The sequence below is a fragment of the Zea mays genome, chromosome 5, assembly GCF_902167145.1.
Source record: "Zea mays cultivar B73 chromosome 5, Zm-B73-REFERENCE-NAM-5.0, whole genome shotgun sequence".
Classification (NCBI taxonomy): domain Eukaryota; kingdom Viridiplantae; phylum Streptophyta; class Magnoliopsida; order Poales; family Poaceae; genus Zea; species Zea mays.
The window spans coordinates 8157040-8180363 of record NC_050100.1 but is presented as its reverse complement, the minus strand read 5'-3'; the positions used below and the strand labels follow the sequence as shown (position 1 = coordinate 8180363).

The window sequence follows — 23324 nt, the reverse complement described above, 5'->3', positions numbered from 1 at the left end:
ACATGGGCTACGGTACTGTTGTGTATGAATCAGATAAGATTCAAATAATTTTCTCAACCTACATGAGAATGACTTCTTTATAATATAATGTCTGGGGAATGTCTTATGTAGGTCGAGTTTTTTTATATATAAAACTGCTACCGTAAATTGCAGTTGTATGCTCAGTGTTATGATTGTGTTATTCCAAGTGTTGTATTTTTTTAACGTTAATGGCAACAGCTCTGCATATCAACTAAGCGAGAGAGTTCTATATACAAGGAAAGAGAACAGAAACATCACACTCAAACTATCTATGGAGCCTATCCACTATTTACACTATTTATTGTGCATACGTGTCCTTCTGTGGTTTTCGTTACTCTTAATCTCTTTGATCCTATTCCTACCCACGACTTGGAGGGCCGTGGCATGTGCATTCTCAGTATTGTATACCTCATTCTGCTCTGTTTAACATTAATTTTACATTTCAAGAATTGCCACAGATATCTAGAAGTTATGTGTACCTTCTTTTGAGATTAGAAGAGATATCTAGAAGTTATGTGTACCTTCTTTTGAGATTAGAAGTTATGTGTACCCATGTTCGTTGGTTCTTCAAGACATGTTACGATATGTTTTCTTTTCCGGTCATTTCCACGTTGTGCCTTTTTATTTCTTTTGAATCATGAACATTTCCTTTTTTTTTCCTGCCATGCAACATTATAGCTCTTGCAAGTAGTGAACCCAATAACTTATTCTCATTGATAAAAGTAAAAAAAAATGCTTAAAAAGAACTGGTTATAAAATAGCAGAAGACAGCTTCATGTTTATATCACCACAATGTATATGTACAACAATCTGGCAGATGATACATAGTCTGTCCTTATTAACACCAAACATGTGATGTGCAACACTGTCAGCAGATAGGGCACACCAGTTACAATGCACACATTAACGTCCAAATCAAGCCCAGTGTTTTTAAGTCTTACAAGCCAGTATACAATCATACAACAACGGTTCTATGTCGCAAAGAACCGCTTGTGCTGACATAGTACGGTTCCTTATCTGAAGCGCTTCCCATATTTCAGGCTGCAACTGGCTCGCGCAGCTTGCTGCTGCCCTCGGATGGCACCAAGCTGTCATAGTATTCAACGAGCACTTTCCAGCCACCCGGGCACATAAAACCATCCGGGGGACTCTCGCGGTTCTTGGCAAGAGTGCGCATCTGAATAAGGCATGATTAGTTAGGATTTGACTAGTGACGACAAAGGATTGGTGCTGAAAATCACAACATCCCAGCAGTTGTGAAAACTTACCTTTGTGCCAGAGATGAAGAGGAAATCATCTTTCCTTGATGGATCGAAGAAATCCATTTTCTTTTGCTTTGTGTCATATGCAGCCACCTGATCCGGAATAACAGACAAGAAAAATGTCAAGAAAACAGACAAACAATAAATCTTTCTATTTTCTTGATAACTAAAAAACATCAAAGATTGACATGTGTATAGATGTGAAGAAAAATGCTGATTGCAATACGTTCTTTTACTCACTGGATGTGCATGGAAGGAAGAGATCTGGTCAGGAAGGATGGCATACCTTGAAAGGAAGGATGTTGAGCCTCTCGAGGCCAGGAGCCATGCTCAAAACCTTCTTCCCGTGGTCAGCATCATAGAGGTCCCTTTTCTCCGTGGGATGGCTCATACCAGCAGGATCCCTTCCAACAATATAGAAATTTGCACCAGCATTAATACGAGCCTTAGCATGCCACTGCACCTCAGTTGGCCCAGCATAATGCATTGGAGAGGGAAAGATCGCAACAACAGTTGATTCTGGGTTGAGGACACCTTCCTCAAGAACCTAGTAGAAATCAACAGTGTTAGAACAGTACAAGAATCAGAACTTGAACATAGTATAATCCATCAAACCACCTGTTTCATTACAGGAAAAAAGCTATTATTCAATTCGTACTGGAGTTTTAAGTAATTGTTGTACTACAGTCTAATTGATATTTTTACTGGAGTTTAGATAACTTTGGGTAGACCTCTCTGAAGGCTTAGGAATATTCCTCTGTGCCAACAGCAATTTCCATCGTTTCTCAAAAAGAAGACATCAATTTCCATCAAAACATAAAATCTCAAATTCTAGGATATAATTACTGCTATAAATAACAAAAATGTTCAGCGCTGACATGGCAATTTCCATCAAAACAAGATGTTTAGTTCAGAGACATAGCTGCTACTGCGGAGAAAACATGAAGCCAATTATTGAGAATTTGAGATGAAAGGGGAGAGTATAATTATAGCATCTAAATACCTTCTCATGTTGCTTCATTCTCCAACTAAGAGGCACATCATCTGCTTTTGTGAATCCTCCCAGTGGATGGAGCAGAAGAACAGGGTTTTTATAACCCATCTCAAGGAGACGTTTGCGTGTGTCGGTCATAAGAAGAGCATGCCCATTGTGTACAGGATTGCGAAGCTGAAAGGCAAATACTGCATCAGCATTGCGCCTGGCAAACTCTTCACGCAGCTGTGCTGGAGACAGGCGATACTGATCTAGACCATCGTTGTACTTGATTGGTTCTATAACCTCCAAGTCCCCACCAACCAACCAGTCACCAGCATTGGTAATTGCCTCCTCGACATAAGGTAATCCAGGTGCAGTTGTCCCCCATGTCCGTGCTACCCTTTCTTCCTTATTATGCTTATAGATCTCAATGCTGCAAAAGAGAGGAAGAGTCTTAGGCTTGCTAAGATCATTGTGTTTTAAGTTTCCCTTCCTCTTAATGAAACATGTGTACAGGCACATTTGTGAAAAAGAGAAAAGAGTGTCACAGCAGGGAGTGAAATTAAAACTGATACTTACTTGTCATACCAACAGGTTATGCAATAATTAACATGAACGTCATTGTTTTCATTAGCAATCGGATAGATATCTACAATAAAGAATGTGTTTTTCTCATGGCTTGAGATTACAGAGGCACAGAGACATACATGGATGACGTTACCACGCCACTAACGTTTGATAACTACACCTGTAAAACTGACATTCTATTTCCCTCTTCTCTCTGATGATTTGACACTCTTAGGAGTTTGTGAAAAACAAGGGGATGAAATAAAATTATTAGCATGACATGTGAGGATCTTATCACATGGCACTTTTAAATGAATATACCTATAATACTGGGACGCGGCGAAATGTGAAACACAGTATTATTATTAGCGTGACATACTGACATGTAAGGTTATTATCAAGCTACACTTTTAAATGAATGAATATATCTATAATACTAGGACGCGGAGAAAATGTGAAACACAGTTATCTACTAGAGAAAGTGATCTAAGATTTAGAATAATACAGTGAGTCCGAGATCCGAGGTCCGAGGGTATGTCTATTGGCCTAGACCAACTGCGACTTGGCTGATAACGACCAACACATACAGACAGATATCTTGATATAGTAGGAAGCTATTTCTAGCTGTAATAGTACAACTGACAAAAGAGGAAACCACCTCCTATAAAAAACATGTTTGTTGTCAAGATGATTCTACTTGATAGAAATTTCACCTAACAACAGTTAGCTCTGCAATACCAAGTTATGTACTTATCATTCAGTAAATGACCGGTAACAGAATCAGTACTAACATAGTAAAATTATGGAAGGCACCTACACATTGTTGAGAGGGCCAAGCTCTGCGCCTTATGAAAGAGGGAAGACATGTGCGTTTTGAATTCATGTATGTTTGTAGCTAAAGAGGTTATTCATGAACCTAATTAACCAGAAGCACAGGCTCACAATTCCAAACCCTGCTGGCAACTACCAGCAATTATTTCTTTTGCGCAACCATGAGATCCTCATATGTTCTATTCTATCATCTTCAGTTACCAACGCACATACAGGCATAGGACCAGCGACAGGACAAGCCCACAAAACAAGCAGCAAGGGGGAATCGGTTGTCTTACTCGCTGAGGACGGCGATGGGGCGGTCGCGCTCGTCAACGAGCGCGACGCGCGTGGCGCCGTCGGCCTGGATGGCCCTTCGCTGTGCGTCCCCGACAGAGAGCACGATGGGGACGGACATGTTGACCATCCTGCCATCCTGGCCGCGGATGGCATTGAAATGAAGTGCTTGGAGGAACTCATGCTCGCGCATGAACCCTTGCAGCGGGCTCGCCCACCCTTCGCTGAGGACGTGGACCCATTCCTTGTCGACGCGGCCCAAGCGCAGCCGGTGCGGCAGCTCCGCCGCCTCCCGCCGCAGCGCCGCGCGCCGCCCGCCCTCCTCGGGCGCCACCAGGTCCACCAGCCGCCCGCCGTCGGGCTCGATCAGGCTGGCCCGGCACCGCACCCCGAGGCGCGCCACCGCCGCGGTCCTGGACGTCCCCGCCTTCACGCCCAACTTGGCGCTACCCACCGCCGCAACGGCCACCCGGGCCGGGCCCGGCGCCGGCGCCACCGCCACCGCCACGGCGCGGTCGCGGCCCGGCTGCGCGGCGAGCTGCGAGAACCCTGCGAGGAAAGCGGCCTGTGTCGCCATGCCAAGGTGGTTTCTGCAGCTCGATTCGGCTCGGGCGGTGGCGCGCCTCGTCCACCTCTGCCTCCTCCACTTCACGCCTTGGTCTCCTCTTTATATTGCGGGTGCGTTTTGTTTGGTTTTGTGAAAGGCGGCCACCACCGGACCTTCGCAGTGGCTGCGTGGGTGATTTGATTAGGAAAAGGCAAGAGGGGAGGCGGGTGCGCGTGAACCTGGATGGGATTGCGGGGCGGGAGGGACATGGCCGCGGTGAACACAGTCTGCCGGGCGGGGCGGGGAAGGGCAACGTGGGTCAGCCAGGGTTAATGGGGGTTGATGAGGATGCATCATGCCTGCTTGGCTTTTGGTGTTTTGTTTAGGATGCTGAGCAGGTTGGATTTGGACTGCTGTTAGTGTGATGACACCTTTTCAACGTCTGAACCTACGTGTCTTTGTGCTAAGGGTTTCTCTACGCAGGTCAGGTTTGTGGTACGGTGGTCATCAGCCATCAGCCATCGGCCATGATCGAAAGAGATCAAGAAAAGATGTGGGTGAAGTATTCCCTATGCGAAGGCTACAAGGAGTTGGACGACAGTTTTGTTTTTTTTATCCCAAATCAATTTCATTATTTCTTTTTGAATTTGACATGCCTTGCGCAAAGCCGCAAACATCAGGAAATGGAGGGTGTCTAACCTCAGTTCTAAAAACTAGGAGTTAACCTACAGCAAGTGCTATGGTAGCAATCCAATTAACATAATCAATTTGCAAAGTACATACGCTAATCATTGAGCGATTCTTTTAGCATTTAGTATCTAGAGCTAAATGATTGGAGTTTCAATATATTAGCAATGTTCCTCAACTTCCAATGAATGAACGATTGCGGTAGTATTTATAGCCTCTCCACTCCAAAAGAGCAGTTGGAATCAAACATACATTTCCGTGATGCACTAAACTGTCCAAGCAAGTTCCATGCCCACTAGCCGTTGTCTACCATTCAAGCCTGGGTATCTGGTGCTACACCGGACATATCCGGTGAGTGTTACCCAACTTGGTTGCATTCGCATCCCTCTCTATGTACGCTGTCTCCATCGAATACATTCGGTGCGTTGTAGACCCCACACACGCTTTGCATGGCTTACTAGGTGTTTTGTCTGGTGTGGCATTTAGTGCACACGTACGCGTACAATGAACTCACTCTTTAGCACAGTCTTGAGCACAGGCACTGCACATGTCCGGTGCAACATAAGGTGTATTACTTGACACGCCCGATACACTCTGCAACATATTTTATCCGTGACTTCTTATTTCTTCGCTTGAACTTCTTCTATCTTACGTCTTGGACTCTTGCATTATATTAATAGATCTTTAGTGAGTCTTTAAATGTCTTGCTTTAAGATGTTGATCTCCTTGATAACCTCATTGTCTCTTATCAAGTCCACACTGCATCCTTTTTATCTATAATTATAAAAGCTAGCACACACATTATTGCAAATGATTATATTATTCATCAAACACTAAAAAACTTAATCAAATGTGTCGTGGTCTATTCTTCTTATAATCTATCCTCGTTTTTTATGACAAAGCAAGCAAAAAATCATAATACATAAGGTAAAATGCAATCTACTTGGTAGGGTGCATATGCACAGACAAGATTCATACGTTACAAAAGGATATCAAATAAAAGTATATATACTAAAGAAATATATTGCCTATGTGAAATACCCATATACTGTGGTATTATGGACTTAAGCTTGTCCCATTATTAGACCACATTCTTCTTATCTTGAACCGAAACCCGTAACAAACCACTTGCGACTTTTGAAAATTTTAAAAGAGTTTGTTATTTGATGAGCTTTGGACTTTCTTTTGATCCTCGAATTTCTCTCGCTTTAGAATCAAACACCAAAAGAAATACATTAAAGCACTTAGAAATGGTAAAAAAACTTGTGATCCCTAAAAAGATTTTATTCATTAGAGAAAGTTCTTTCCCTTTGGTGAAGTAATCTCCATAATGTGAAAAGGATTATCTCTCTGTAAAAAAACTCTCACATTTTTGTAAAAATTCTAGCATTTTGGAAAAGTTCTCATCAGTTGTTTTTTCTTTAGAAAAATTATGAGTTAAAAACATGAGAGAACCATTTTAACAAGAACATTATATTGAGAAGAGTAGACTCTCTCCCTCCATATTTAAAGAAGAGTCTTTAGCATTCCTTCTTGGAATAGAGCTAACCTAACTATCTCGAGCAACCTTCCTATCTCACTTTTTATCTTATTTTCTATTTAAACTTCACTTTATAAACAGTTCAGTCCATAATATAAAATAATATTTTGTATGACCATATATACCGTCGTCTGCTCGAGATGGGGAACCCGCCCGCACAGCCCCTTTTATTTATCGGATTGGATTGCTGGAGGGGCCTAGTGGCTGAGCTAGATTGAGATTTGATGAGTAAGGGACTAACACAGATCACTTATGTTGTAGCCCATCAACAACAGATGCAGCCCAAGTCCAGTTAGCCTGCGTTTATCATCAATTCATCATCAACTCGATCCCGTCTGAGGAAGCAGGAACGCTACCCTTGTTCTATCCTATCCGGCTATCCCCATTCGGCCACTCTCCAGTCCGCGGAAGGGTGGCGGACGGCGAGGAAAGGGTGCGAGGTGAGCGGGAAGACGGCAGCCCGGTCGATTCGAGGCGCGGAAGTGCCACTCGGCGAGGCACGACCGCTGGCAGGGCTGACGCGGTTTCCACAGCCGCCCGCCCGCCTTCATCAGAGTCCATAATCCAAGCTCTAAACAGGTTCGTCCATGAGCAGATAAGGCGCGCGCCACGCCGCGGCCACCACACGTACGTAAGGCGCCAACCCCATCTCCGGGAAAGTATGGGGGCGCTACCCGTCGCCCACAGTCTCGCTCTCACCGCCGCGTTCCTCCCGTGCCGCCGCCCCGCGGCCCACGGCCGGTGCCGGCGCCGGCGGTACAGAGCGGTGGTGGCGTACATGGAGCCGAACCCCAACTCGCCGGCGGCCATCGCGGGGCGCCTCGTCGGCGCCCTTCCCATCGTGGGCCTCGTGGCGCGCATCCTCAACGACGAGGGCGGCGTCGGCGGCGACATCATCGACTTCGCCGAGTTCCGCCGCCGCGTCAGCAAGAAGTGCACGGTCATGGACTCCAAGGCCTTCTACGACTTCAACCAACGACGCGGGAAGGTACTCACTTTCCGCCTTCGCTCTGCTTGGCAGCCTGGTGCCTGGTACACGGCCGCGCACAGCTTCTAGACGGAATGGAATGAGAAATCTTATCGCCGCGTCGTTGGGTTGGGCAGCCAGGCGATCCCTTCTACGTTCTACTGTGCTGCTGGCTGGCCGCCATCGGCGCCGGGCTGCTCAAAACGGAGGAGATCTTGGAAGGCGTGGCGCGCCTCCGCATCTCCAACGACATCGAGTTCGAGGAGGAGACGTTCATCGACATGATGAGGGCGGCAAAGGAGGTAATAACGTGACGATAACATCATCCTGCTGTACTGTATCTGCACCGCAACGGCATGCGCTAGAACCAGAGGAGATGAGCTGTGTGTGTGTTTGTGTGTGATGATTGGTGCAGAAAAGGGCGAAGCTGAAGGCTCCTGCTCCGCAGATACCGATGGAGACGCGGGCGGAGAAGGCCCTCGAAGCCATCTACGTGTGCTGCTTCGGTCAGGACATGGTGGAGGACGAGGACGAGAAGCTTCTCCGGGCGATACTGAACGCCGTGTTCCCCTCCGTCGGGCGGGCCGCGGTCGAGAGGATGGTGGCGTCCATGGCCAAGCAGGTGGCCTCCGGCGAGAGGAAGCGGGACGGGAGGACCGTGTCCAAGGAAGTGCAGCAGCGGCAGCTCAAGGACCTGGAGTTTCTGAAGCAGAACAAGCTGGAGTCGTCGTGAAGCAGCAGCGGCGGCGAGCAGAAACTTGGCAGCAAATCACGCGGCGTGGTTCGCCGGCGGCTGCAGCAGCCTTGCTTTCGGTTCGTTTTGGAACAACGGATTCATGGTGGAATTTTGTAGGATTATTAGAACAGAACTCTATGTGAATTTGTAACCCTTTGGAAGTTGGAACAAGGAAGTGGCCATACTGAAATCCTACATGCCCTTTTTGGAACCGTGGTATGCTGAACACTGGGCTTCATAAAAATATTATCTCCAACATTGTAATTAGATTTGTAGTATTATAATCATAATTCATAACCACCGCTTCTTTGTATTTTTGTTATTCTCGCAAGGTTTAGCCGTAATTTTAAAAAACCTAGTTATGGGGTTACTCTCGTTCCAAAAAAAAATAGCCGTAATTTTAAAAAACCTAGGGTTACTTTCGTTCCAAAAAAAAACTCCTTATGGAATGCCTCATGCCGTAGAATTCTGGCGGAGCAATCCCTATATTTGCTTTCAAACACTATATTAGAAAGTTTGCCAGTTTCTTAATCTCTGTATGTAGGACAATTGACTTTAATACCTCCTAGACTATAGTCCTATATACCAACAGTTCCTCTTTGAAAGATAATAATACGCGGAACCTTTTTTTTGCCTACATGGAAAAAAAACCCTCCAAAAACGGTACAGCTTCGTTTGCCAGAATTCTCCCGGTCAGCCACCATCAGCGAGGCAATACCTGCAACATTTGTGCCCCGTGTGGTGCTGCGCTGCGGGGCTTGGTAGAAAAGAGATAGGATGGATTATTCTAATTTAACCTGTATTTGGTTTAGAGGTCCAGAGTTAGGGTCAAAGAATATTCTTTAAAAATGATGGATGAGAGTATCCCTCAAAAAATAAGGGACGGGATCAACCCAGAGTTGATCCCGTCCCCTCCCTCGTTGACACAATCCACATGATTGGTTTGCATGCTCCGTTGGAGCAGTCTCGCGGTGGCCTGGATGGCTAGCGATGTCAGATTTCTATTTCCCCTTTCTATTTCCCCGCGCATGCAAGCAAGCAGTTAAAAATGTGCCTAGGTTGCAGCAGCGCGTACAGGCCAGACTTGTGCTCCCGCAGGCAACCAATCACAGGCTCACACACGGTCAACGCATGCGGATGACATGAATATGGCGAGCAGGGTAACCAATCACGTGGAATGACACCGAACCAAACACTATCTAAATTGCAGTTTGCAAAGCACACACACGCACGCGCAAAGCGCACAGACACAGATGCTAAACTGCAGTGCAAGCATGCATCAGTGCTAGTAGCAGTTTACAAAATATCTGTCCTCAACATGTAGTTCGCAAACTAAAATTTTCGATCAGCAACAAGTGGCATGCAACAGTACATGGAGCATGCAAACTCCGTATAGAATGTAGCAGTCTGCTTAACAACACATAGCATGCAGCGGTCTGCTTATATGGAGCATGCAAGCTCTGAACTGAACTGAATAAACTGGTGTGAGCTCTTGGATCAGGCACCACAACAAGCTACTCATCGTCGGGCATAGAAAACAAATGCGCACGCACACAGCAAGCAACTCAATGAGCCATCACTCCATCAGTCGCACCTTATCCATCTCAGGTAGATGCAATCCTACTGAAATTAGAAAGCAAATATTACACAAGTTTTTTTTGTTCAGAATTTAGAACTGTTTTCAGAGAGGAGGGAAGGCCAAAGATATACACATACCTTATCTTCCTCCGAAGCCAAATCAACCCCACATTTGGAATTTTTTGCTTCGCAATCACAAACATCTCCCGATTCACTTCATTCTTGAACACCTCTGCTGCAGCGGCCTTCTCCTCATCCGTCAACTCCTCCAATGCATCAACTATGTCAAGACACCTCTCAATAGAGTACTCCTCTTCACGACTCTTCATCTCAAGTAACGCCTCTACAGTCTTCTCCGTTTGCTTCTTCCTGTGCTCCAAATAGTCTTCCAGAACACTTGCAACATGATTTTTCTTCCGCTTTTTCGCGCTTCCATGTGCTGACGTACTTCTGGTACGGACTGACCTTTTCTCTTCTTGCATGGCCAAGAGAACAGCAGGGACAATTACTAAGAAGAGTTCATCATCCTCTTTTTCCTCCTCTAACAGAAACTGTCTAGCTTTCGCCTCCCAGGAACTCATTATCTAGTATATATAGAGAGATATAATTATCATGTCTAATGCTAGCTGTTCGTCGGCTTGAGTACACGGAAGGACATATGTAATACCCAAATTGTAAGAGTAGTGAAATGTCCAAGAATTAAGAAATATAAAGGGGCTCAATTGACCACTGGTGTAATTATTCTCATTGTTGCATATTTCAAATCATGGAACCATCCCTGGCTACCAATAAATTTACTAAATAAAAGAATGATGCATCATGTTGGAGTTTAATTGCTTGTGTATTTAATGATAAAAATAATCCAAATAAAAACACATTAATAATGAGAAAGAGGTTTTGACCTAATTTAAAACTTGGAATTTGGAAAAGAGAGAAAAGAAAAGAAGGGAGTATAAAATATATATACAAAATAAATATTATAAGTAAAAGTAAGACTAGTATGTTCAAATTGTACAGGAAATTCGAGGAGAATTTACCAAAGAACTTGAGTTTGAAATTTGAACTCAAATAGGAAGGGAAAATATAAATAAGAATAAAGGAAAGAGAGGAGCGTCGCATGGGCTCAATTTCCCTGAACAGGCCCACCTAACCCTATCCCCTGCTCGCGCGAACACTGGCCCAACTCACGTCCCCCGCGTGCTCGGACGGCACACTGACACACGGGCCCCATCGGTCTGTCACCGGGTATCGCGGGCGGGACACTTGCCCATGGGACCGGGCGGTCAGAGCCGTCGTCCCCGCAAGACTCGCGGACGAGCTCAACCGAACCCGCGAAACTCGCGCAGCGGGCGGCTCCTCCCCGTACAAATTAAGTGCCCAGCCGGCAGGCGAGACCGAAGCACCCAGAACCCTAGCCACCCGGAGGTTCTCTGGTCGCAGGCACCGGCCCCAGTAGAGAGAAGCGCAGAAGAGAGAGATAGAGTAAGGGAGAGTCGCCGTCGGGAATTCACGTCGGTGGTGATTCAAGTTCCATGGACGTGAGTGATGGTGATCGAACGTCGCCGCTCCCTCGCTAAGCTCGGGCTTCCACATCAATCGGTGGCTGGCGCACGGGATCTCCGGTGAGTTTTACTATTTTTTTTTCCTCAGCGCGTATTCCAGAGACCATATTGCAAGTTGCAACTCGCCGCGGCTGGGGTCTGGGGGGTCTCCGGTATCCTGTGGGGTTGGCATGCTGTCGGGGTGCCGCTGTAGACTCAAGGGCAGAGCGCTGGTTGGCCGACAGGAGAGAGGGAGCCGGGTATGGCGCGATGGCGTCCTGGGCGGCGAAAGGTTGAAGACGCCCGGGTGCCCTTTGATTCTGTGATGGACGGCTGAGATTAGTTGTTACCTTATCCCTTCGTCCCAGAGGTCTGTGACCGTTCATCTGTGAATTTGTGGGCACGATTCCTCCGCGGGTGTGATGGATCTGAACCGTAGATTCAGGATCCCACGGATATCGTGGTGTCATATTTCAGTGGAATCGAGATCTAATCCTGTGCGCTAAACCTAGATCCAACGGCCCAGAACTCACCGAACCCCTTCGTCGTGTCGTAATTGCTAAAGAGTCCCTGGGGTTTTGTGTTATGAACCCGCCGTCCAGCAAGGTTGCGGCCTGTGTCTTAGGTCCTTTTTCGCCAAAGTCCCTGCTGTTTTCCGTTATTGAGGCCCAGTCCAGAGCGTTATAAAATCAAGAAAATGAATTAGAAAATGAGTTTTTAATATAAAAACAATTCATATAATTTGTATAATTCATAGAAAATGCATATGAACTCCAAATTGATCCATTCCAGTTCCTAAATTTTTGTAATAATATTGTCTACCCATTAGTGCCTCTGTTCTGACATGACAAACACATTAAAATTATTCTTTCACTTAATCTTGTATTAAGCACATAAAACATTAGAAAATCCATAACTTAAAATATATAACTTCAAATTTAATGATTCCGGTTCCTATGATCTCATTTTAATGTCTAGATTATTACTGTATATTTTATTTACATGTTTGGTGTAATGTTAATTTTTGCTATACTATGTATGTATTGTGTTGATGCGAGTAGACGAGCAAACCACTGTGGATTCTGAGGTTCAGCTGGTAGAGAGTGCTGAGCAGGAGCTCGTGGAAGGCAAGTTGTGCCCTTGATCACTTCTTTTACCCATTCATGTTCTTATTATTCATAATGATCTGCATAGGTTAATTTTGATGGGACCTAATAGGATACCCTAGATTTTGACTATCTTTATACCTTGTTTCACCACTGGTTTTACTACAAATTTTTTTTTGGGTAGTATATGCTATTGCTTTATGTGGCTTTGGGTATAAAGATATTCATCACTCATTGTTATACTTTTTATTATCTGTTTATTATTACTATTCATGATAAGATCATTATGTTAATGGGAACATGGAGAACCACCCGGGAAAACAGTGCTACCACAAGGGTTTAATGGGACGCCCTTGGCTGATTAACTAGGAAAGCTAGTGGAGGGCTGCCTTACCCGAAAGGGGCAAGGGCAGTAGGGGAGTGGTCAGTGTAGGGAGGTCCCTGGTTGATTTTGCTGCGATGGCAGTCAGTCAGGAACCCTGCATTGGAACTTCCTATAAACTGTAGCGGGTAGTCTGAAGCTAGTGGAACTTTGTAAAGGCCTCGTAGTGGTACCCTGCCTCGCTTCCTAGGTAGAGGTGTATGGAGTCTGATCAACTCCGTGGCAAACGGGTAACACGACTTGTGGGTAAAGATGCGCAACCTCTGCAGAATGTAAAACTGGTATACTAGCCGTGCTCACGGTCATGAGCGGCTCGGACACTCACATGATTAAATTATGGAACTTAAACTCAATCTGTCATTTCATTGCATCTGGGATTATTTCATTATTACTTTTATTTATTATTTCTAAGGGTTGGTATTTACTTGTACTTAGTAATTGCTAATAAAATTTTGACCAACTTAAAAGCAATGCTCAGCTTCAGCCTTTATTTCATTGATCAGCCTTACACTTCATGAACTCCCACCTTTGGTGAGTTCATGCCACATTATTCCCCACAACTTGTTGAGCGATGAACGTATGTGAGCTCACTCTTGCTGTCTCACACCCCCCCCACAGGAGAAGAGCAGGTGGTTCAGGAGGAGCCACAAGGCGAGGAGTATGATCTGATCTAGGTGGCGTTTCTCAGTCGACATTTGCGCCGACGATCCTTAGTTCGTTTTATGTTTATTCTTTTATTTTGTATTAAGTCTTCCGCTATGTAATAAATACTCTGATGTTTTATGACATTTATCTCTATACACTCTGTTATTGTATATGTTGTCTTCTTGGCGCATGTATGAGATGCACCCGGCTTTGTTCCTTAAAGCCCGGGTGTGACAGAAGTGGTATCAGAGGAAATGTTGACTGTAGGACGAAACCTAGATAGAAATGGATAAAACCCTTACCTACTTATCTTATTCTGAATCCTTCTAAACTTACCTTACTCTGATTCTCTCTATACTTATCTTGATCCTGTCTCATCTTCTACTGTTCTACTCTGATCATTCTTATCTTCTCTATTCTAAGACAAGTCGGATTTCACACCTTGGAATCCCTACCCCTGTGACATTTTTAAGAGATAGGAAGCCTAAGACGAAAATAAAACTATTTTCTCTATTTTAAAATGTTGGTTGATTGTTCTGATGATCAATGTCTGATTTGCTTCTTTGATTGATTGAAATAGTATAGACGGGCATCTTAGCATGTACCACCATAAGGTAATGAATTAGCTTTAGTAGGTGACACACTTAGCTAATAAATCCCCCAAAGTAACATGCTTCGTAATTACTCGCCTCGTCTACAATCCTTTCTTTCGTACCCTATGTTCCTAACCCAGATGGGCTATCCCTATAGTGTTAGAAGAGAGCACTATAGACGTGATCTTTGGTATGTCATGGTTAATAAAGGCAAAGGCAGCATATACACGGTGCTAAGGGAACCGTAGAACTCGCCGGTTCCAAAGGACAAAGATTTGAAGTTGAGTTTGTCATTAATCTCTTACCTAGGACTGCCCCTATTTCTAAACGGCCATACAGGATGTCTGTAGAAGAACTAAAGGAACTTAAGAAGCAATTAATGGAATTACAAGAGGCTGGGTACATTCGTTCGAATTCTTCACCTTGTGGAACACCAGTTCTAATTGTACAGAAGAAAGAAGGATCACAAGGGATGTGCGTGGATTATAGATCTCTCAACGATGTCACTGTGAAGAACAAGTACTCGTTACCCGTATTCAGGATTTATTTGATCAGATGAGAGGTGCAAGGGTATTTTCGAAGATTGATCTCCGATCGGGATACCATCAGATGAGGATTAGACCATCGGATATTCCCAAGACGGCTTTCTCGACTCGATATGGATTATATGAGTTTACTGTTATGTCGTTTGGATTGACCAATGCACCGGCTTATTTCATGAATTTGATGAATAAGGTGTTTATGGAGTATTTGGACAGATTCGTCGTGGTATTCATCGACGATATTCTTATCTATTCTAAGAATGAAAGTGATCATGAACAACATCTAAGGTTGGTGCTACAGAAGTTGCGAGATAATCAACTCTATGCTAAGTTCAGCAAGTGCGAGTTTTGGATTGACAAGGAGTCATTCCTTGGTCATATTATTTCTAACGGAGGAATAGCAGTGGATCCTGCTAAAGTGAAGGAGATAATGGAGTGGAGAGTGCCCACTACAGTTACTGAGATTCGTAGTTTCTTGGGACTAGCAGGATATTATCGGAGATTTATTGAAGGATTCTCTAAGATTGCCAAGCCTATGACATCGCTTCTGGAGAAAGGAAAAGAATTTAAGTGGGATGAGAAATATCATGAGAGCTTTGATCAATTGAAGGAGAGACTAATGTCGCCACCAGTATTGATTATGCCAGATCTGCAGAAGGGGTTTGACATTTATTGTGATGCATGTGGCCAAGGACTTGGATGTGTGCTTATGCAAGAAGGACATGTGATCGCCTATGCATCTCGTCAGTTGCGGAAACATGAATTGAACTACCCCACTCATGATTTAGAGCTGGCAGCAATTGTGCATGCACTGAAGATTTGGAGACACTACATTATGGGAACTAAGTGTCAAGTATATACGGATCATAAGAGTTTGAAGTATATATTCACTCAGAAGGATCTCAACCTTAGGCAACGCCGTTGGTTGGAGCTCATTAAGGATTATGATTTAGAGATTCACTATCACCCGGGCAAGGCGAATTTGGTTGTAGATGCCTTGAGTCGGAAGGAGCATGTTCACTCCGCTTTTGTCGTCCAACTGCCCGATGAATTAGCAAAAGACTTTGAGAGACTCAATTTGGGGATTGTTACACATACGGAAGGAGTGACTATTGAATTGGAACCTACCTTGGAGCAAGAGATTCGCAAAGGTCAGGTTGGTGATGCTAAGATTCAAGAGATTAAGGATCTGATTACGGAAGGTCGAGTTCCGGAATTCACGGAGGATGAGCAAGGTACTATATGGTTCAAAGATCGGATATGTATTCCAGAGATTGATAGCCTCCGTGAGACTATATTGAAAGAAGCCCATGATTCTGATTATTCTATCCACCCTGGAAGCACTAAGATGTATCAAGATTTGAAGCAAAAGTTTTGGTGGTATGGACTGAAAAGAGATGTGGCTGCTCATGTGGCTAAGTGTGATGTATGTCAAAGAGTCAAGGCCGAACATCAAAGACCCGCTGGACTATTGCACCCATTGAAGATACCCGAGTGGAAATGGGAAGAAATTGGTATGGATTTTATTGTTGGACTACCCCGCACTCCTGCTGGGTATGACTCTATTTGGGTAGTTGTAGACAGATTGACAAAAGTGGCTCATTTTATACCTGTGAGGACTAATTATACGGGAGCCAAGCTAGCAGAATTGTATATGACTCGGATAGTTTGTCTACATGGAGTGCCTAAGAAGATCGTGTCTGATCGAGGATCACAGTTTACTTCTCGATTTTGGAAGAAGTTGCATGAGAGCTTGGATACAAAGTTGAATTTTAGTTCAGCCTACCATCCCCAGACTGATGGACAGACAGAGAGAACTAATCAAGTGCTGGAAGATATGTTAAGAGCTTGTGCTCTCAAGCATGGTGGCAGTTGGGAGAAGAGCTTACCCTATGCTGAGTTTTCTTATAATAATAGCTATCAGGCCAGTTTGAAGATGTCACCGTTTGAGGCTCTGTATGGCAGAAAGTGCAGGACACCACTGTATTGGGATCAAACTGGAGAAAGACAGTTCTTTGGGCCTGAGCTCATACAAGAGGCAGATGAACAAGTTCGAATAATAAGAGAAAATTTGAGAATTGCACAATCCAGGCAAAAGAGCTATGCTGATAATAGGAGAAGATTACTGGAGTTTAAGGAGGGTGATCATGTCTACTTGAAGGTGTCACCACTTCGTGGTATGAGAAGATTCAAAGTCAAGGGCAAATTGTCCCCTCGCTATATTGGACCGTTCTGAGTTTTTAGGCAAGTTGGAGAGATGGCCTATCAACTCGAGCTACCTGATAATCTATCTGATGTGCGCAATGTATTCCATATGTCTCAACTTAAGAAGTGTCTCTGTGTCCCTGAGGAACAGTTAACAATGGAAGAGCTCAGTGTTGAGGGTAATTTGACTTACACGGAGTATCCTATCAAGATTCTTGATACATTGACTCGAGTTATAAGGAATAAAGTGATAAAGATGTGCAAAGTTCAATGGAGTCACCATGGTGAAGATGAAGCCACTTGGGAAAGAGAAGAAGAGCTTCGCATAGATTTTCCCCATCTTTTCCCTAGATCTTCTTAAATCTCGAGGACGAGATTCTTTCTAAGGGGGGTAGGATTTGTAATACCCAAATTGTAAGAGTAGTGAAATGTCCAAGAATTAAGAAATATAAAGGGGCTCAATTGACCACTGGTGTAATTATTCTCATTGTTGCATATTTCAAATCATGGAACCATCCCTGGCTACCAATAAATTTACTAAATAAAAGAATGATGCATCATGTTGGAGTTTAATTGCTTGTGCATTTAATGATAAAAATAATCCAAATAAAAACACATTAATAATGAGAAAGAGGTTTTGACCTAATTTAAAACTTGGAATTTGGAAAAGAGAGAAAAGAAAAGAAGGGAGTATAAAATATATATACAAAATAAATATTATAAGTAAAAGTAAGACTAGTATGTTCAAATTGTACAGGAAATTCGAGGAGAATTTACCAAAGAACTTGAGTTTGAAATTTGAACTCAAATAGGAAGGGAAAATATAAATAAGAATAAAGGAAAGAGAGGAGCGTCGCATGGGCTCAATTTCCCTGAACAGGCCCACCTAACCCTATCCCCTGCTCGCGCGAACACTGGCCCAACTCACGTCCCCCGCGTGCTCGGACGGCACACTGACACACGGGCCCCATCGGTCTGTCACCGGGTATCGCGGGCGGGACACTTGCCCATGGGACCGGGCGGTCAGAGCCGTCGTCCCCGCAAGACTCGCGGACGAGCTCAACCGAACCCGCGAAACTCGCGCAGCGGGCGGCTCCTCCCCGTACAAATTAAGTGCCCAGCCGGCAGGCGAGACCGAAGCACCCAGAACCCTAGCCACCCGGAGGTTCTCTGGTCGCAGGCACCGGCCCCAGTAGAGAGAAGCGCAGAAGAGAGAGATAGAGTAAGGGAGAGTCGCCGTCGGGAATTCACGTCGGTGGTGATTCAAGTTCCATGGACGTGAGTGATGGTGATCGAACGTCGCCGCTCCCTCGCTAAGCTCGGGCTTCCACATCAATCGGTGGCTGGCGCACGGGATCTCCGGTGAGTTTTACTATTTTTTTTCCTCAGCGCGTATTCCAGAGACCATATTGCAAGTTGCAACTCGCCGCGGCTGGGGTCTGGGGGGTCTCCGGTATCCTGTGGGGTTGGCATGCTGTCGGGGTGCCGCTGTAGACTCAAGGGCAGAGCGCTGGTTGGCCGACAGGAGAGAGGGAGCCGGGTATGGCGCGATGGCGTCCTGGGCGGCGAAAGGTTGAAGACGCCCGGGTGCCCTTTGATTCTGTGATGGACGGCTGAGATTAGTTGTTACCTTATCCCTTCGTCCCAGAGGTCTGTGACCGTTCATCTGTGAATTTGTGGGCACGATTCCTCCGCGGGTGTGATGGATCTGAACCGTAGATTCAGGATCCCACGGATATCGTGGTGTCATATTTCAGTGGAATCGAGATCTAATCCTGTGCGCTAAACCTAGATCCAACGGCCCAGAACTCACCGAACCCCTTCGTCGTGTCGTAATTGCTAAAGAGTCCCTGGGGTTTTGTGTTATGAACCCGCCGTCCAGCAAGGTTGCGGCCTGTGTCTTAGGTCCTTTTTCGCCAAAGTCCCTGCTGTTTTCCGTTATTGAGGCCCAGTCCAGAGCGTTATAAAATCAAGAAAATGAATTAGAAAATGAGTTTTTAATATAAAAACAATTCATATAATTTGTATAATTCATAGAAAATGCATATGAACTCCAAATCGATCCATTCCAGTTCCTAAATTTTTGTAATAATATTGTCTACCCATTAGTGCCTCTGTTCTGACATGACAAACACATTAAAATTATTCTTTCACTTAATCTTGTATTAAGCACATAAAACATTAGAAAATCCATAACTTAAAATATATAACTTCAAATTTAATGATTCCGGTTCCTATGATCTCATTTTAATGTCTAGATTATTACTGTATATTTTATTTACATGTTTGGTGTAATGTTAATTTTTGCTATACTATGTATGTATTGTGTTGATGCGAGTAGACGAGCAAACCACTGTGGATTCTGAGGTTCAGCTGGTAGAGAGTGCTGAGCAGGAGCTCGTGGAAGGCAAGTTGTGCCCTTGATCACTTCTTTTACCCATTCATGTTCTTATTATTCATAATGATCTGCATAGGTTAATTTTGATGGGACCTAATAGGATACCCTAGATTTTGACTATCTTTATACCTTGTTTCACCACTGGTTTTACTACAAATTTTTTTTTGGGTAGTATATGCTATTGCTTTATGTGGCTTTGGGTATAAAGATATTCATCACTCATTGTTATACTTTTTATTATCTGTTTATTATTACTATTCATGATAAGATCATTATGTTAATGGGAACATGGAGAACCACCCGGGAAAACAGTGCTACCACAAGGGTTTAATGGGACGCCCTTGGCTGATTAACTAGGAAAGCTAGTGGAGGGCTGCCTTACCCGAAAGGGGCAAGGGCAGTAGGGGAGTGGTCAGTGTAGGGAGGTCCCTGGTTGATTTTGCTGCGATGGCAGTCAGTCAGGAACCCTGCATTGGAACTTCCTATAAACTGTAGCGGGTAGTCTGAAGCTAGTGGAACTTTGTAAAGGCCTCGTAGTGGTACCCTGCCTCGCTTCCTAGGTAGAGGTGTATGGAGTCTGATCAACTCCGTGGCAAACGGGTAACACGACTTGTGGGTAAAGATGCGCAACCTCTGCAGAATGTAAAACTGGTATACTAGCCGTGCTCACGGTCATGAGCGGCTCGGACACTCACATGATTAAATTATGGAACTTAAACTCAATCTGTCATTTCATTGCATCTGGGATTATTTCATTATTACTTTTATTTATTATTTCTAAGGGTTGGTATTTACTTGTACTTAGTAATTGCTAATAAAATTTTGACCAACTTAAAAGCAATGCTCAGCTTCAGCCTTTATTTCATTGATCAGCCTTACACTTCATGAACTCCCACCTTTGGTGAGTTCATGCCACATTATTCCCCACAACTTGTTGAGCGATGAACGTATGTGAGCTCACTCTTGCTGTCTCACACCCCCCCCCCACAGGAGAAGAGCAGGTGGTTCAGGAGGAGCCACAAGGCGAGGAGTATGATCTGATCTAGGTGGCGTTTCTCAGTCGACATTTGCGCCGACGATCCTTAGTTCGTTTTATGTTTATTCTTTTATTTTGTATTAAGTCTTCCGCTATGTAATAAATACTCTGATGTTTTATGACATTTATCTCTATACACTCTGTTATTGTATATGTTGTCTTCTTGGCGCATGTATGAGATGCACCCGACTTTGTTCCTTAAAGCCCGGGTGTGACAACATACCAGTGAGCTTGTCGTTCAAATCAGGAAGAACCTTACCAACATCCTGCAATACACATCAATATCGAAAATCAATATGCAACGTTCCATGCTCATTTAACTACGTATCTGCTCATAAGGCTATGTAAATAAGCTAGCTAGACACTGGCAGGCAACTGCTATAGTCATCCACAACTCTGCCACTTATTAAACAACAAGCACTGCTGCAATTTCAAGATAAGGGCCTATTTGGTTCTAGAAACTAAAGATTAGTCCCTCCATTTAGTCTCATTGGTCCCTAAATTGATAAACAGTGGAACTAAAACAAGGACTAAACTGCTTTAGTCCCTAGTCCCTCATAGAGTGACTAAAAGAGACTAAATTATATTAATTTCATATTTTATCCTTCATTTATTTCAGTCGCACTAAAGGCAGGTGAATGGTAAGGGGCATTTTAGTCTTCTTACAAGTCATTTAATGCGTTCTGAATACTTTTAGTCCTTGGAACCAAACAGGTTAGATACTAAACTCTTAAACTGAACTTTAGTCTCTGGACTAAGGAACCAAACAAGCCGCCCTAAGAATACTACTACCGGCCCAGCTAAAAAAAACAGTAAGATAAGGCAGTCAGATGCTTTATTGTGCTACTTTCACACCAACCAAGCCTTTTGCTTTACAAACGAAACACCTAATTTATGCATCCAACTTATTTCTCAGTACACATATTACATCTCAGATTTTTGGAAACAAATATTATAGCAGCTCCTCTGTAGAGTAATTTACTGCAATTCAAGCAGAGTTGCAGCTAAAACCAGTACACTTCATGAAAAAAGGACACAAAGACAAATCAATCGCCATGCACAGCAAGAGTCCCCTGGACATACAATCGCTCTCCTTCAATATACGTGCGTGCTTCAGTTTTAGCAAATTGTCATTGTCAGGACAGGATCCACCTGGGAGGTGGGATCCAGGTGATCTAAAGAGGATTCGAGTTGACAGGGCTAGTGTGGATACAAACCAAACATTTCTACAACTTTGTTGGAGCTCACCGGAGATGACCGCCGGCGATGAACCTGGGAACGCAGAACACGCTCACGCGAAACACGCAGGAAAGGTTTTGGTGCTGCTAACGGCAGCGTTTTCTGTTGTCTGTATTGCATATTTAGAGGAAGACGACAAACAGGACTGGGAACAAACAACAGCCCCACATGCCGCGCGGCACCGAACGCCACTCCCGCCATGCCATCCCCCATAGCCAACGTTCTAGCCGCGCCACGCGCTCTACCCTTCATGATCGCTGGATGTGTTGATCGAGTACCTGAAGACGTGCGCACTACCTCGCTAATCTCGGCTGACGCTCAAGTGCTGCAAAAAAGGGTGGAAGCTCACCAGATCGGAGACGTACGTACTGCTCCGCGTCTTCTTGCCGTCTCCGTACCGGCTCTTCTTCCTCAGCGTCTTGTTCCGCGGTGAGAGAGGTGGCGACGGCGGTGGGTGAGGGCGGCGCAGAGGGGGGAGGTGTCGTGTTTTTTTTTTTTCCTTTCTATTTCTGCCCGTCAAAGCCGCTCCGTGGGCCTTCCAAAGGCCGGTGTGGCATTCCTGACACGGAGGCTGTGCAACCTGTGGTTGGGCCGGAAATCCCCGACGATTGCCTCCCATACGGAGGGTGGCGAGTGGTGGAATTTGTGCGCGAGTGACGAGTCTGATTGCAAAAGGGGAGAGAATTGAAAGAGAGAGAGGAGGGGAAGAGATCGATGTGCCCAAAGGGAAAGAGTGAAACTGTCACAGCATGATCTAACCATCACTCGCAAGCCTCACTGCAGCAGCAGAGCAATGCCGTCGTTAGATCATGCTGGCAGCTTCACCCTTTATCTTGGGCACTTCACTCAACTCACACCACACCATTCCTCCGATCCGGTCCATCCGCCGCCGCGCAGAAGAGGCCGGGCTCACACGCTCTCGATCGGCTCCCACGGCGCGACAGGCAGCTAGCTCAACACACCATGCACATGGTGATCGACCACGCCGCTGCTAGCTTCCTTATATATAGAGACGGACGGACGGACGGCCGGGTCGCCGGCCCGGTTGGGGGTCACATGGGGACGGGTGACGCTGCCGGCCAAGGTGGCGTAAACAATCCTCGCGCTGTCGCTGACCCGGCGAGCGCGAAGGGGGATCCGATTCCGAGGCCGGCGAGCTGCCTGCCAATCGGCGCCGAGTCAAACGCGGGGCGGCACATGCGTGTCGTGTCGCGGGGCGGCGCGGCGCTTCCCGCGGAGGAGGCGAACGTGGCCTCGCCCTTGCGCGCCCCCCGCCCTGTCCTCGCCCGCAAACAAAATCCCGTCTCGAGAACCCCGCGACTTTTTATAACGGTTTTTGGACCAAGCAGCAGAAGTGGAGACTGGTCGCCTCGCCTCTCGCCCTGCTCTGCTCTGCTCTGCTCCATTCAGGAATTGCATTGCACTATAGTCAAACATATCCAAGTTTCTTTTCAGATCCATGCAGGAATCAGAAGGAGATCGAGCGGAGGCCCAGCTCGCATCTACCTTCGGAAGATGCCACGAGACCAACAGCGACAATGTTATCACGACACGTTACTGTATTACCGCGCACACAAGACGAAGAACCAGCTGTCAAATTGCTCGGCAGTCAAATAATGAACTGGTGGCTAGATAGAAGACACTTCAAT

The 23324-nt window shown here is 45.2% G+C and overlaps 3 protein-coding genes, 2 long non-coding RNA genes and 1 other non-coding gene across 9 annotated transcripts; 2 read left to right on the top strand and 4 right to left on the bottom strand.

The window, feature by feature from the left end:
• Positions 1–780: 780 nt before the first annotated feature.
• LOC103625889 (ATP-sulfurylase 3, chloroplastic-like) lies at positions 781–4641 on the bottom strand. The gene is made up of 5 exons (NM_001301566.1): positions 3936–4641; positions 2287–2692; positions 1570–1830; positions 1290–1376; positions 781–1198 (listed from the first exon to the last, which is right to left on the bottom strand). Exons 1-5 carry the CDS (start codon positions 4508–4510, stop codon positions 1058–1060), a joined length of 1470 nt encoding a protein of 489 aa, NP_001288495.1. The 5' UTR covers positions 4511–4641; the 3' UTR covers positions 781–1057.
• Positions 4642–6928: 2287 nt separating this feature from the next.
• On the top strand, positions 6929–8722 carry LOC100273037 (calcium homeostasis regulator CHoR1). 2 transcript variants are annotated; one of them, XM_008683187.3, is made up of 4 exons: positions 6929–7147; positions 7303–7695; positions 7812–7976; positions 8090–8710. In XM_008683187.3, the coding sequence occupies exons 2-4, from the start codon at positions 7369–7371 to the stop codon at positions 8405–8407; spliced, it is 810 nt and encodes a 269-aa protein (XP_008681409.1). In that variant the 5' UTR covers positions 6929–7147; positions 7303–7368; the 3' UTR covers positions 8408–8710. The 2 variants fall into 2 exon arrangements, with proteins under 2 accessions (XP_008681409.1, NP_001140958.1); NM_001147486.1 differs by having other exon boundaries at positions 7088–7695; positions 8090–8722.
• A 955-nt stretch (positions 8723–9677) lies between these two features.
• LOC100276358 (uncharacterized) lies at positions 9678–22660 on the bottom strand. 3 transcript variants are annotated; one of them, XM_035967871.1, is made up of 4 exons: positions 22025–22134; positions 20696–20702; positions 10127–10572; positions 9678–10033 (listed from the first exon to the last, which is right to left on the bottom strand). In XM_035967871.1, the coding sequence occupies exons 2-4, from the start codon at positions 20699–20701 to the stop codon at positions 10015–10017; spliced, it is 471 nt and encodes a 156-aa protein (XP_035823764.1). In that variant the 5' UTR covers position 20702; positions 22025–22134; the 3' UTR covers positions 9678–10014. The 3 variants fall into 3 exon arrangements, with proteins under 3 accessions (XP_035823764.1, XP_035823763.1, NP_001143637.2); NM_001150165.2 differs by having other exon boundaries at positions 9679–10033; positions 20660–20702; positions 22025–22158; XM_035967870.1 differs by lacking the exon at positions 20696–20702 and having other exon boundaries at positions 22025–22660.
• On the top strand, positions 10583–19416 carry LOC118471982 (uncharacterized). Its single transcript, XR_004849345.1, has 3 exons — positions 10583–11610; positions 12591–18364; positions 19344–19416. It is a non-coding gene; the product is annotated as an uncharacterized lncRNA (long non-coding RNA).
• On the bottom strand, positions 22173–22649 carry LOC115032965 (MIR167bHG). Its single transcript, NR_163739.1, has one exon. It is a non-coding gene; the product is annotated as an MIR167bHG (long non-coding RNA).
• Positions 22391–22517, bottom strand: MIR167b (microRNA MIR167b). The gene has a single exon (NR_121036.1). It is a non-coding gene; the product is annotated as a microRNA MIR167b (primary transcript).
• Positions 22661–23324: the final 664 nt, after the last annotated feature.